The following is a 14,887-nucleotide window of genomic DNA, read 5'->3' on the forward strand; positions in this document are numbered from 1 at the left end:
CCAGACCACCCGACCCGAGTTCCGACAGGGCGCTTTGCCCCCAGGCAAAGTGCAGGGAAGATTGGGTCGGGGGTCTGATCCCAGCCACTCGCTCTGCCACACATGTATGTGCTGGAGATGCGAGCCGTGCTCAAATTCTCCCGACACTTCCAGCTTAAGCTGGTTGGCCGGACTGTGTTAACCCGCTCAGACAGCAGGTCTTTTGCGGCTTACATATACCGGCAGGACAGCACTCAGTCGAAGTCTTGACACGTTTGATTATGGTTTCTCAACCAGAAGTAGCAGGTGTTCTGTTCTCACGCAAAGGAGACAGAGGCCGTCTTTCTAGATGCCTTCCCCCTGCACGGGGGTATCTGAGATTCTACTTATTCCTTTTGTTTGTGTTGATACAGCTTGGCACAATCATAGCCGAAAGCCAGTAAGACCCAACTCTCGACTTATACTATGCTCGACTAAATCTTTTACAGATTGGTCTAGCGATCATTCTACTGAGATGCTCAAGGCTCCAGTGTCTTTGATCGCAATTTTTTTCTTGTTGGACTTTCCGACAAAGGTGGATCGTTATCGACCATTTGTGGCTATCGCTCGGCATTTATGACCTTTTTGTGTCGGTTCCGGATGGTTCGATATCTCCAATCCGAATCTTCATACAAGACTCTTGAGATCTTCTTTCTCAAACGTCCAGCTAGTATAGGTTTAACCCGTCATGGAGCCTGTTGGCCGTACTTGATGCTTGACTAACCCCACTTTGAATCGATGGCTAGGGTATCTTGGCATGTTTTATCCATCAAGATTGCCTCTTTGTTTGCGATTGGCTGTGGCTAGAGGCGTAGCTCTTCATGCTTATGCATTGTTCCAGGACACTTTAGTGGGAGTGGCGTGGAGTCCGCATGATTCCCACGGCTCCCTTTTTTTTTCTAGAACCAATTGATCGCGCTTGGTTCTGTGGAGTTTCATACCTCCCCTTCAGACTTCTTTCCTTCTCAGGATAGAGTCTGATGTCTGTCCAGGCTTTTGAAATGGTTTTCGATTAGACAATGTGTGTTCCCAAATCTGTTCAACCCTTGTCTTTTCTCGCACACCATTCAACGCAGCGTCTCGCGACTCCCTCTCACGCTGGATTGTTGTTGCGTTTAGTTCAGCAGGCGCAGCGTGCTGCTTCCGATATGAGGCCGAAGGCCCATGATACCAGGAGTATTGGGTCATCATGACTCCTTTTCCAAGGTTTTCCACTTGACAACTTTTGAGGGCTGCTTTTGGCGTTCTACCAACTCTTCCTGTCTTTCTTCTGGAAAGACATTCTGTCTGATGAGGCAGTAGCGGCCTCTGTGTCTTCATCTCCCTGTTTTCTTGCGTACTTTGCTTTAGACATGCCTCCCCACAGCTGAATCCGTGTTGGTCTAGCATATATAAAGGAGATGCATCATGGTTATAGTAGTAAATCATGAAAATCTGATTTCCCTAATTACAAGATAACCTGATGCATCTCCTTTAGTCCCTCCCACCCTCGCCTTGTATGACATGTCTCAATGCCACGGGCTTATAAGAGGAAATGGAGTCTCTTTGCATGATTTGACTATGACATGCAACGTACACACAGGGAGATGAGCCGGCGCAAGGAATTTTGTGTTCTATTGTCTTTGGTGTACAAATTCATTGTAAATGAATAGCATATATAAAGGAGATGCATCAGGTTATCTTGTAAATAAGAAAATCATGTGAATATTTTCATATTTTACTTCTCTTAGCGCAACCTTTGAAGCGATTTTCTGCACTGCTTCCTTTTTATCCCAGTGTACTGATTTGTACACGGTGCCTTTGCAAGGTCTTCCTCCCATAGCTTCCATGTGCTCTCTCTTGCGTGATAGCTCTTTGTTCAACGCCCAGTCCTAAATTATTCTCATCTTTTGTGACATGAATATTTTCTCCTTTGCTTCACAGCTGGAGTTTTGGTCGTCGCCCCTTCACTTCGGTTTGAAACTTGAATTCTTTCCTCTTGTTTTCTTTTCAGGATTTCAGCCGGATTTGAAATCTTTTTATTCACTCTCCCTTTACAGGTTTTTAAATTTAGTTTTGCTCCTTTTTTAGAGGCTTTTATTAGTTCTGCCTCTTCTGGCTTAATGGATTATATTTATTCAATTAGTTTATAATCCTCCTTGCCTGCCTCTCTTGTACTTGGTTAGTCAATTACTATTAATTATTAACCCTTGTCTGCCTTATTAAGTAGTTAATTATGTCAGTGTTATTCAATTACATAGAACTGAACAAAGTGAATTTATCTCTCATTTTTTTTCTGTTACGGCACCATTGGGGGTCCACAGGTGCCCCCCTGTTTCTATCCCTACATATTTTTGTTCTTTTCGGACAAACAGCAGCGAGAGGATGAGTTCTGACTCGTCTACAGGCGAGCCCATCTTCACTGCCATGGACGAGTCCTTAGGTGTGGGTTTTTTCTGAAGCAGCGGTGAGTATGAAGGCAAATGTAAGAGTCCTTTGCGACGGGCTAGAGAGGGGATGGAACCGCGTTGTCTTTAATATGGAAGACGTTCATGTGTCCTTAAGGGGATGGCCAAGGACCCTGCGATGGGGCCTAAACGGGAGGGGAAACCCAAATCCTTGGCGTCTTTCCCAGGTCATTGGGTCACTCGGCCGGGAGAGAGCCGCGACTCGATGCCCCATAAGATGCGGGCCAGGGCAAAGGGCAGTCAGACCCCAGTCATAAGAGGCATGTCTGCTCTTCGCATTTGGTAAGAGGGGCAAGTCACACCCAAATAACCCAGAAACTGGTGGCAGCCGTCCCGGCAAATGGGATGGTGGCTGTCGTGGATCCTTGACCAGATTCAAAGCCTCTTTTACCCACTTCTGCTCCCATGGAGCCCCAAACAGAGAAGTGGAAGAAGAGTGAGGTGTCACAGGAATACAAGTCCTGGCCAACCGGGCGATCCTGCCTCCTCTTGCTTGGAGACTCCATCACTAATGAATTTAATTAATAGTGACTTGAGCAGTGTGGACTCGTTTCATCGAGCACCTTCGGCACCCTTACGGTGTACATCAAAGTGTGAGAATTTTAAGGTCAAGCTCCCAGTAATTTTGGGCGACTCCAACTCCATCTCCTCCGGGTGTTCTTGATATTTGAGGATTCGTCCCCATCGACCCTTCCGCCGTTTTCCTGGCGGCCTGGACCGCTGGATGGATTGATGTGTCACGTAACACTCCTAATCAAATTCCCTTTTAGGTTCAAAGAGCCTGAAATTTCTCCTACTCTTTTTTGCCACACCTTCTAGGGTGTGATGGAGGAGAATAACAAGGCATACCTCCCCTAATCTTAGGGGTATTGCCTTTACACTGGGCCAGAAATACCTATCCAGTACTGATTCTTCAATGATGGCCCAGCCGCGGTCTTATCAGTTTTGCCGAACCGTCCGGGGAGCCAGGGAGCTCCAGTCGGTAATCTGGGTTTCCTTGAGGCATTCATGGGTAGCACCGCTCGCTTTTCCGAGACAATACCATAGGGTTTATCGTTGGCAGTCCGCCACGACTTCCCTGGAGCGGTATGTTTTGGTACTGGTCATGCCGGCTTATTTTGCCCTAGCTCCAGTTCACTTTCACCACCTCAGATCATGGCGCCGGTTGGGCACGTTTTGATATGGTCACACCCCAACCCACGCGCCGCACCTAGCTGGCGGTAAGTTCTTTCGACCACTGCTCTGCCCCGTGTCATCAGGGATGGGCTGTGGATGTTTTACCACTCCTTGAGGGAGCATTCACACCTCACCCTTTTGGGAAAAAGTCCACTCCTTTCTTAGTCATTTTCTAACTTCAGCACAGTGGTGGGTTGGGGCTTATAATACTGTATGGAAGTAGTCACCTGACTTCCCTTAGTGTACTACGCCCCTGCAGGGGCTTTCACAGCACCCAATTGGCTGAACTCATTGTAGTTTTGCCTCTTTCAGTGAAGAGTCCGGTTATGTTTTTCCACAGACCCATCGGGGAGGAGCATACCTGAGAGTTGCTTCGGGTGGCAGGGAGGCTTTCACACCTTCCCTATGGTGTAAATTCTTCACCTTGTGCACAGTATGCTTTTGGGTGTAGGAATTTGCGCACCTGTCTCTGGGCTTTCAAACACTGCCAGACCTGAGCCTTCCCAGGCCGCAAGCCTCATATTGTGCTACACTTCCGGGGCTTTCACACCTCCCCAGTATTGTACCCTTCCCCTATGCTCTTTTGGGGAATGATACCTATGGCTTGTTGGACAATACAATCAACTTACTTTAAACTGTTTTGGGTGTGGCGAGGATACCTTGGACCCTCCATAGCCTCTATCTATCTGAAGCCAAGCCTCAGGGGGGTGGAAAAAGACTTCAGGCTATCCTGGTTTTTTACTCGACCACCGTCCCAACATGAGGCTTTTCAGGCCAGGCGTGTATGACCTTACTTCAGGCTTTGTTGCCACTGCCACTGACAACCAGTCTCAATCTGAGGTGCCGTAGCCAGGTGTTCTATGGTGCCCGACTGCACCATGAAAGTCTGAGGTTCGATTCTTGGCACGGCTCTTGTCCAAGACTATATATACGTATATATATATATATATATACATGTATATATGCAGCAATATATATATATATATATACATTTATACAGATATAAGTACATTGCCCTTTTATCGGCTGTTTCCTATTGGCTTGTTTATTCAAACTGCAATCTAGAATCTATTCTAGATTTTTGAAGTACTTTGTCCCAAGCACCATCCAAGGAGGAAGCTTGCGCCTTTTTTTGTCTCTCTAAGGCTTTTCGCCTTAGCGTATTCTCTGTTTGAGCCTAGGTTAGGCCTTCTTAATCACATTGTGTAACATGCGTATGTTTTACGCCCGGGCTTCTCAGACTTGAGAGGCTTAGAATTCGGCCGATTCTGACGCCTCCTTTCTTGTCCAAGAATCACACGATTCCTTCCAGCTCAGTCTCGATCTGGGCGTTCTAGCTGTATCTTGACAAGACATAGTATGTTCACAAATTGGAACAACTCTTTGTTTTCTTGCTCGAATTCTGCCTTTCCTGCTTTTTCATTTTGGATCGTTTGGGCTATCCATGCAGCGGGTGCAGGCGCTTTGCTATTGATGCGAGACCAGAAGCTCTCGATACTAGAAGTCTCCACTCGTTTTGGGCACTCAAGGTGTTCTCAATGACTTAAGATTCTCCCAGCATTTTGCCAATTTTTCACATCTTCTTTTAAGGAAAATTCCTTGGCTAAGGAGAGTTTGCGCGCTCTACCTCGGCCTCTGCATCTACATCTTCCTTAACTTAGTTACTTCCTTTGTGTGACATACCTCCTACGGTTATCCGTGCTAGTCTAGCAAAAGTAGATATACATGTATACATCACGATTATTGAAGTTAATCATAATTTACATGATTTTCTTATTTACGAGATAATCGGATATATCCATCTACCTGCTCTCCGTTCCCTCACCTTGCATGGCAACATGTCACTTTTGCGAGTGCTCAAAGAGGACGTTAAACGTGCGTGCTATCATGATATGGATGTGAGTAGAAGTTGAAGTGGTTATGGGTTCGCCGGGAGATGGTGCTATTGCGCAAAAAATCTGTGTACTATATATTCAAGGGCAGTTCATGAAACATAAACTAGCATAGTAGATGGATCCATACGATTATTTCGTAAATAATGAAATCAGGTATTTTCATGATCTACCAATCTCTTTGGATAAATACTAAAGAGGGATATTGCAATAAGGTCGCAACTTGTGCACAAGGATTGCAAAATGCTTGAAGTAAGGTTGTTAGGGTTAGGGTTAAAGAAACTTACAAACTTTGCAAAAGCACTGCACAAATTCCACTCAGTCAAAATGAACAATATTTTTACACAGGCCAGCTTCAGTAATGTTCACAAACCACACGTCAATATTCAAGAGATTGGTTCAAGTTCAAGTTTAATTTATTCAAAAACCAGACATACATGCATAAGTACAAATCAATGAACAGATAATACAAAAGGATAAATAACATATATGAGAGGTTTTCGAGGACCCCTAAAAAGCAGAGCTTGTGAGTGGGGCCCTACAATAAATGAGATGTAAACAGTGAAGGAACGTACAGTACATAAGAATAAAATACAGAAATGTACAGAAAAAAAGAGATAAGTAAAACAAATATGCAACACACACACACCCTCAGACACACACACGCTCACACACGACTAGGCTGGCCAGCTACATGATAATTCGTAGTTTTATAAAAACAACATTTTCTATACTGGATTTAACCCAGATTATCAAAGAGATATCTTTTACATTGTACTTTAAACCGATAAAGATTGGTTCAATCACAGAGAGGTTATAACACCTCACATCAATTGGTTTCAGAATCCAAAGTCACAAAACATGGTGTTATTTTTGTGTGGCTGAGTGAGATGTACCATATTCAGATTAACCCCTGCTTGCCGGGACATCCCCAGGTGGTTTGTGTGTGGCTGCGTGATTGGTTAAATCATTTCAAATTTTGATGTTAATTTACTGTAGATTTTTTTGTGATTGAGCTGGAAATCCTGTTTAATCTCATCACATTTTCATTGATCTTTCTTTTGCCATTTTGCGACTTTGGATCATGACACTGATTGATGTGAGGGGGGCTTTAACCTCTCCGTGATTTAACCTATCTCGTAATTAGTGACAATTGTGTTTATTGAAGCTTGCCTGTGTTAAAATATTGTTCATTTTGACCAAGTGGAGTTTGTGCAGTGTCCTTGTAAAGTTTCTTTTGGAACCCAGTTTAGTTCATGAAACTTGGACATGAGGATTGTCAAATATTAGTGAACATCCTGCCCGAGTTTGAGGTCACATGACCAATGTTAAAGGTCATTTAGCTTCAATGCACTTACACCATGTTGGGAGAATCAACATCAAAATCTTAACCAAAGGTTAAGTTTTTGAAATGTCATCATAACTTAGAACGTATACGGACATAGCTCATAAAACTTGAATGTAGGGGTAATCAAGTTTTACTGAACATCCTGCCTGAGTTTCAGGTCACATGACCAAGGTCAAAGGTCATTTAGGGTCAATGAAGTTTGGCTATGTTGTGGTTATTTGATTATAGATCTGGTTCTTGAAACTGACATAAGAGTAATCCAAGTATCACTGAACATCTTTTTTGAGTTTCAGGTCACATCATCAAGGTCAAATGTCATTTAGGGTCAAATGAACTTAGATTATATTGGGGGAATAAAAAAGAAATCTTAACCAAGTTTAAGTTTTTGAAATGTCATATTGCTTAGAAAGCATGTGGATTTACTATCAATATCTGGGATACATCCCTTTAATCTATTGCTATTAATCCCACATGAATGGATACACCGAAGAGAAAAACACACAAAATTCCTTGTACGGTGTTCATCTCCCCCCGAGCGTTACATCCAGTCACTCATGCAAAGAGCCTCCATCTTCTTCTTTTCACTTCGCGCTCACCTAGTGGAGACGTTGTCTCAGATCTGTGCTCTTTCCAACATTGAAATTTTAATGTGTGGCGGCCTTATTATATAGGCGTTTATGATTCCTATGTGACCCTTTTTAGTTTTGGCTAGTGTGATAAACCCTTTAGGTTTATCACACTAGCACAAGTTTTTCGAGTAAATCAAGATTCTTTTGGACTTTTCGTTTTGAGCTTGGGTATGCCTTTACACGTCGCTTGCACGGGCGGAGATCTTGATAGCTCCTCCCCGCTATCTCTCGTGCTCCTTTCACCTTGCATTGGTAATGTTGTGTGCGACACTGGACTTGCAATTTTTTCTTGCTTCATCTTTATTTTCGCCTTGTCTTGAATTAATTCTCGTTCTGCATTCTCTCCCTTATGTAGGTGGAGTTGTTTTGGCATTGCCATTAGTTTTTTTGTTTTGAAATGGCCGGTCTCTCTTATGAAGAGTTACTGTCTTGTTTCTTCGGTAGGGTGTTATTCAATCTTGTTGATTGTTTTCTCCCATCTTAGAAATTTTTCTCTTACAGACGGTCTTCTACCCTGAAAGAAAATTTGTTCCTTCAGTTGGTCTTCTTGGATTGTCTTCAGACTTTCGTTCCTCGAAGCCTTCTATTGTTTAATGAATTAATAAGCGATTTATTAATAAATTTATTTATTAATTAGCAATATTAAATTAAAAAAAATTAAAAATTCTTCAGGTGGGCTCCTTGTCTTGTTGACCTCTAATTCGGAGCCATGTTCTTAATAAACGTCATTGTTTCGTTAAATAATTTAAAAAAATTTAGCAACTTCAATTTGCCTAACTTATAATATAATAATAATATTGCCTTTAAGGGGACCTAGGTTTTGCTACTTTTCTTGTCCACCCCCTCCCCGTCCTTCCTCTGTTTTTTGCCCCTCTCTTTGTTCTCTCGGGTTAAGAACTTACTAGGTAGATGAGCAGTTTTCGACTCATCCCTTGATGTTCTACGGCTGCTGCTGGGGAAGAGCCATGCTGGTATACTTGTCCCGCAATCAGCGACAGTGAGTATTAGGGTAACAGAGTGAGACCCTTTGTGTAGGGCACAAAGAAGGGTGGAACTGTGGAATTGCATCCACGTGCCCTGAGAAAAGGAAGGGTGGAACCGTTGAGTCGCATCCCCATGCCCAAGAGGGTGGAACCGCGCCCATGTGCCCGAGCAAACAGGGTGATAGCCAAGGATCCCTTGTCGGGACCTTAACCTAATATGGGGAGTGTTGTACTTGTAGAGAAAACCTCAACTCCTCCAGGGCTGTCTGACCCACCGGCTATCAGGTCCAACAAGACCGGGACAAGAGCATGCCCTCTGTCAGCCCTGGCCACCCTTTCAGGCGCCGAGCTAATCGAGCAGACTCACGCCATCTCTCTCATAAAGAGCTGCCAGCTTTTTCTATGAAGTTGCTGGCCCGTTCACCTGCACGGGGGTTCCCCCGCTAATTTGCAGGTGCTACCGACATGTGGGTCTATTTCCAGCATGTCGGCAGGCCCCCAAGAACTGTTGGCGAGGCATCGCAACTTTTTATGTTGCTTTAACACGCCCTTGAGCAGAGCGTGTTTGTTCCCCCTTGCTCTCTGTCAGCTTTAATTGCCGGTGTCGTGCACTTCTGATACATGCTTCTGATACAAGCCTGGAGGCCCATGATACCAAGAGTATTGGATCGTCATGTCTCCTTTTTCAAGGTTTCTCCAGTTTACAAATTTTGAGGGCCGCTTTTGGCACTCCGCCTACACTTCCTGTCTTTCCCTGAAGACATTTCATCCTAGGAGATGAGTTTTCCCTCAGCTCTGAAGGTAGCAACCTCCATGTTTTCGTCTCCCTTTTCCCTTGTGTACCTTTTGCTTAAGACATGCCTCCCCATGGTTGAATCCGTGTTGGTCTAGCAATAGATTAAAGGGATCTATCCCAGTTATTGATAGTAAATCATGAAAATACTTACCGATTTTCTTATTTACGAAATACTGGATACATCCCTTTAAATCCTCCCACCGGCCCCTCGCCTTACATGTCAACATGTCTCGGTGTTAGTGCTCGTAAGAGGAAAATGGAGGCTCTTTGCATGAGTGACTGGACGTAACGTTCAATTCAATTTCAATTCAGGTTTATTGCAAAAAACATGATTGGCAGTCACAGACTGAATTGTACATGTTTACACAATGCCAATATATAACAATAATCAAAATTACTAAAATAAACAATGAATATACAAATTAAAATTACATATGTGCAGCTAAAAAATTGAGTTAAAATGGAAAAAAAAAATAAAATGATAGATATTACAATATTGCACATTCATTACACAAATTTCAAACTTGTTTACCATGGTACTTATTTAATAATCTTGTCAGACTTGGAAGAGCACTGTTCTGAAATCTTTTTGTTTTACATGGAATCTCCTTATATTTATTCATATGTCGTAAATTGAAAGTGTTTGTTTTCAGTGGAGGTAACCAGTTTTTGTACAATTGATTCATTTCTAACTTTAAAGTGAAATCTGTGGTAAGTTTTACTCTTCGACTTTCAAGTGATGTCAAATTTAAGGTATTTAGAGCCATGTCATAAGATAGATACTTGGTTCCCAATATTATCTTGCATGCTCTTTTCTGGACAGTTTCAATAACTTTTATCTGTTTCAAAGTAAGAGAAGCGGCGAATAGAGGTACACAATACTCTAGAACTGGTCTTACATACCCTATATACACTGTTAACAAATCACATTCAGGTAGATTGTAAGCTTTCAATCTTCTTAGCATGTATAACTTTTTATTGCTCTTTTTCATTATTTCGGTTACATGGGCATTCCACTTTAAATCATTCTGAATTGTAATTCCTACGATTTTCACCGTGGTTACACATTGCAATTGGGTGTTATTTATATAGATCACTTGCGGTTGAAGAGGTTGTTTTGAAAATGAAATTGACATTGTAGAGCATTTTGATGCATTGAGTTCCATACCATTTCGAGAAGTCCATGATTCGAGTAATTCAATTTCAGTTTGTATTTGTGAAGTTTGATTATTCATTCTAGTTCAGAGAGAGATAAATACCGCGCAAGGAATTTTGTGTGTTTTTGTCTTCGATGTAGCCATTCATGTGGGATGAATAGCGATAGATTAAAGGGATGTATCCAGTTATTTTGTAAATAAGAAAATCAGTTAGTATTTTGATGACATAGATCATAAAACTTGAAAATAGGGGTAATCAAGTATTACTGAACATCCTGCCTGATTTTCAGGTCACGTGACCAAGGTCATAGGTCATTAAGGGTAAATGAACTTTGGCCATGTTGGGGTATTTGTTGATTTCCATCATAACTTTGAAAGTTTATGGATTTCATTCTTAAAATGTGGACATGAGGGTAATCAAGTATTCTTCCACAAGTCTTCGGTCACACGATCAAGGTCAAATGTCATTTTGGTAATTTTTGTCAATGAACATAGTATTTTATTATCATATGAATGGTGTTTTTGTGAATAATTATTCTGTAATCGTGTTCACATTCAGCACTGCTCCTATATTTAATCACGTAATGCAGGCAGCCAGAGGGGCTCCACTTGTTGTTATTTTTGCATCTATATCACCTTTCATGATATTGCCATTATGCCCATAACAATTCATATTTTTTTTTAAATGTTACTTTATTTTGAATAGCTGTGTAATCACATGACATTGTTCTCACTGTAGGTAGAGCACCAAAGTCTGTAATCTACAAGTACTTGGACAATCGTTTCTTACCGTTCCAGTGCTTTGAAGTAGCAGACATGCGTGGTTGGCACACTGTCGTAGGAGAGAACAAAGCTTTTGTCAGCCTCATAATATACACTGAAACAAATATCACCATATACGAGTACAACGGCTGGACATTCCAATTATCAACTGAGCAATTCGATACATCCTCCATCGCAATACCAATCAATTCAATGTCAGTTCTCTACTCTGATTTTAGAGCTGACTTGGTCTTTGCGAGCCATGCCGCACAAAATGAACAAGAGATAAACCTGTTCAAACTTAAGTTTCTCACTGTTAACCTTGCTTCGAATTTGGCCGACGTATCAGAGTCGGTATGTGACGATGAGATGGCTGAGTATGAGAACATTACTAATATTCATACAAATATCATCGTCAAAGTGCCGGATGTGGTCAACGTGGACTTTGGTAATTTCAGTGTTGGTGCAAACTCCTCCTTTTTAGATGGGCTTTCAGCTGAAGACGTAGAAGTGGACGATGGTAAGTACTAGCCCTGTAACATTAAAAGAGATAAATCAGTTGTATAATTAAAGCCTGTCTTTAGTTTTGATGAATCCCCCAAAATCACTAATTTCAATCCATGACTAGATTATGTGAATGAGTATGCCCAAAAACAGTTGTGATGTGGAGGATATTACATGAAAAATTCTTTTACTGGATAAATTTTGTGATTTTTACATGTGAATCTGCATTTTTTTCCATTTGACATTCCAAATCATGGACTGGGCTGAAAATTTCAGGATATAATCTTTGTAGCTTCTTAATATCCAATCCCTAAGTTTGTAAGATAAATACTCAAAGAACTCTTTTAACGGAAAATAAGAATAATCTGCAAGTACTCCACTCATCAGTAATAAAAAAAAGTTGCAATCTATTCCAATGATTGATTATATTTTTTTGTGTTAGATAATAATTATATGGGACTGACATAGCGCCAAATCCATTGTGTAGAGTGCTCAAGGCGCTAGAGTGCTCTACATATAGATTAACAACATTGGATTGTGAATTGTCTGAAAAATTAGTGGATGTGGGGTAAAGTGAATATTCTAAGTCTACTGCTTGTATATTAAAAAGAACAGTTTTGCAATACCCACCAGAATTCCTAGCTAGATAGGTAAACACTGCCTAATGATGAAGATTCACTGACTCAAAATTGGAAAGAAAAAATTGAAACTGTTAATTTTGTCCCCGAATGTTCAGTTCAGTTCAATTTCATTTATTTCCAATTAAAAATCACAATATCAAAATTCATAAAAATACATAATTGAGCAAATGTAAACCATATTCATGTACATGTATTACAAAAGTCTTCCACATAAAATATATATGTATACAATAAGTTAACATTTTAAACAGAGGAAATAGGGAAATTATAAAAACCCCAAAATAGAGTTTGTCAAGATAACCTCCCTTAAAGGAATTAGACAAAATATAATTAACAAAATAAGATATAAGAAACTTATTTGCCCACAATAAAACACAAGATCAAACAATAAAGGGGAACAAAAAACAAACAAACAAACAAACCAAACAAACCCTACACAAAGGTAAAAGGTGGAAAATAAATCTACACAAGTTGAAGATTGATTAAATGCTGCTTTATACTTATTTTAAATGCATTATAATTATTTATTGATGCTATATTACTTGGCAGGTCGTTCCAAACTGTTGGTGCTTTATGACTGAATGAAAATAAAAGATAGGTTTTTTCGACTGCCCATAAATGATATTTATTTTTATTCCTTGTATTATAGTTATGTACTGACATATTTAATGAAAGCATATTATTAAGTAAACAAGGTAAAAACCCAATTTTATGTTTGAAACATAAAATCAAGATGCAATATCTATTCAACTGATAAATGTCAAGAATTTTGAGTGATCTGAACAGAGGCCTACTATGGGCATAATATGAATTCAAAGAACATATTCTAACAGCTTTCTTTTGTAATAAGAAAAGGGACTTCAACTTAGATTTGTAAGTGTTTGCCCAAACAGCATTACAGTAAGTCAAAAATGGTAAAATAAATGTATTGTAAAGCAATCTCAGTATATTTTTAGGTAATACTGTTCACAGCTTACCAACGATACCAACACCCTTTGACACTTTGTTTGCAATATACATAATGTGATCAGTCCATGACATGTTTTCATTTATAAAAATACCTAAAAATTTAACAGAGTGGACTCTCTCGTTATATGCATTACGTCAATTCCCCTTTTGTTGGTAGACGACCACTGCTCAGATCTGAACTGCAGTAGTATACCCCCGTTTCGAAAAGCCTTGTTAGAGGATCCAAGATTTTTTGTTCCAAGTGCTATCAACCGTGTATTGCCCAGTAATCCCTGTTATGTAACATTTCACCTCCGCAGGCAAGCCTGAGCATTGAGCCAGGGTTAGAATATGAACAGTAGCTGTGATGTTACGTAAGAGCAGCTCTGAAAGAAAGAAATAATTAGGATATTTGCAATAAATTTAAGAAAGAAAGAAAGAAAGAAAGAGGAAGGAAGGAAGAAAGAAAGAACAACACTGAAAGAAAAAGAAAGAAAGGAAAAGGAAAAGTAAGAGGAAATGAAAGGAGAATAGGGAGAGACAGACAAAGAAAGAATCTTTAGGAGGTGTAGAATGTAGAAAAGGGGGAAAGGGGAAGAGAAAAGAAAAGAAATTAAGAAAAGAAGGAAAGAAAGCCGAAGGAAGGCAGAAGAAAGATACACTCATCCAGTTTTGTATACATCCCCCTCCCCACTCACTGTCACTGTGGTTTAGTTTTTTTCGGACCCATCGATGTAAAAAAACACATGTTTAGATACTTAAATAACTGGCCTGGGGTGATTTAGATTTTTCATAGTTCGAAACTGGGGTGTATCTCCTCTAACGATAGTTTTGAGTCATGTGGTCAATTTTGAGAAGGGAACATGTAATTCATATGTGTATATAGTTTTATAGCTATCTCTGCCTTCAGTCAATACGATAGAAAGAACCATCCTGCTCAGATGTCCTGTGCAAAAAAAAAATATATATGTAGTACTTACTTAATTCTAACTCAATTGTACTTTTGTTTACTTATCTTGTTATTTCACATTTTCAGTATTGTAATGCGCAGTTGAATATATATTACATATAGAAATTGTGCAATATAAATGTACAATCATATTATTACTCACCTGAAATCAAGTTATTCATTTTTCCCTCAATATTTCATTGATATAGTTGAAGTTAAAGATGATCAGGTCTTGACGAATGCTGAGAAAGCCCAGCTGGCTAGGATCATTGGAAAGAAGGACATAAATGCCGAAATGATTTCTACTATGGAGACTGAGCTTCCTAATACAGTTCTATTAAATACATCCCCTCAGACGGTCTCAGGTATGATGTGTTACAGACCTTTACCTTCTGGAAAATTTATATTCAAGTGTCATGATGTTGAAGTATTAGAAGAAATATCTGATAAATTATTGAAAAACATACCTATTCAATATCTAAAGGGTCTCAATTGTTTGAGCTTTGCAGCTAACTTTGGAATTTATCATCACATTAGCACAATTTTGCATTAGGCACCTGTATATGTGTGGAGCGTGTGGCCCAGTGGATTAGTCTTCGGACTTTGAAACAGAGGGTCGTGGGTTCGAATCCCAGCC

The 14,887-nt window shown here is 40.2% G+C and overlaps 1 protein-coding gene across 1 annotated transcript in view; it reads left to right on the forward strand.

Moving 5' to 3' along the window:
• The first annotated feature begins 11,189 nt into the window (after positions 1–11,189).
• The window catches only part of LOC129260835 (uncharacterized), a 30,503-nt gene continuing 26,805 nt past the window's right edge, over positions 11,190–14,887 (forward strand). The window contains exons 1-2 of the mRNA XM_054898825.2: positions 11,190–11,728; positions 14,460–14,615. Coding sequence (XP_054754800.2) covers positions 11,263–11,728; positions 14,460–14,615 — 622 coding nt within the window. The 5' untranslated portion in view covers positions 11,190–11,262. The remainder of the gene's footprint in view (positions 11,729–14,459; positions 14,616–14,887) is intronic.

This window comes from Lytechinus pictus, unplaced genomic scaffold (assembly GCF_037042905.1).
Source record: "Lytechinus pictus isolate F3 Inbred unplaced genomic scaffold, Lp3.0 scaffold_19, whole genome shotgun sequence".
NCBI classification, from domain to species: domain Eukaryota; kingdom Metazoa; phylum Echinodermata; class Echinoidea; order Temnopleuroida; family Toxopneustidae; genus Lytechinus; species Lytechinus pictus.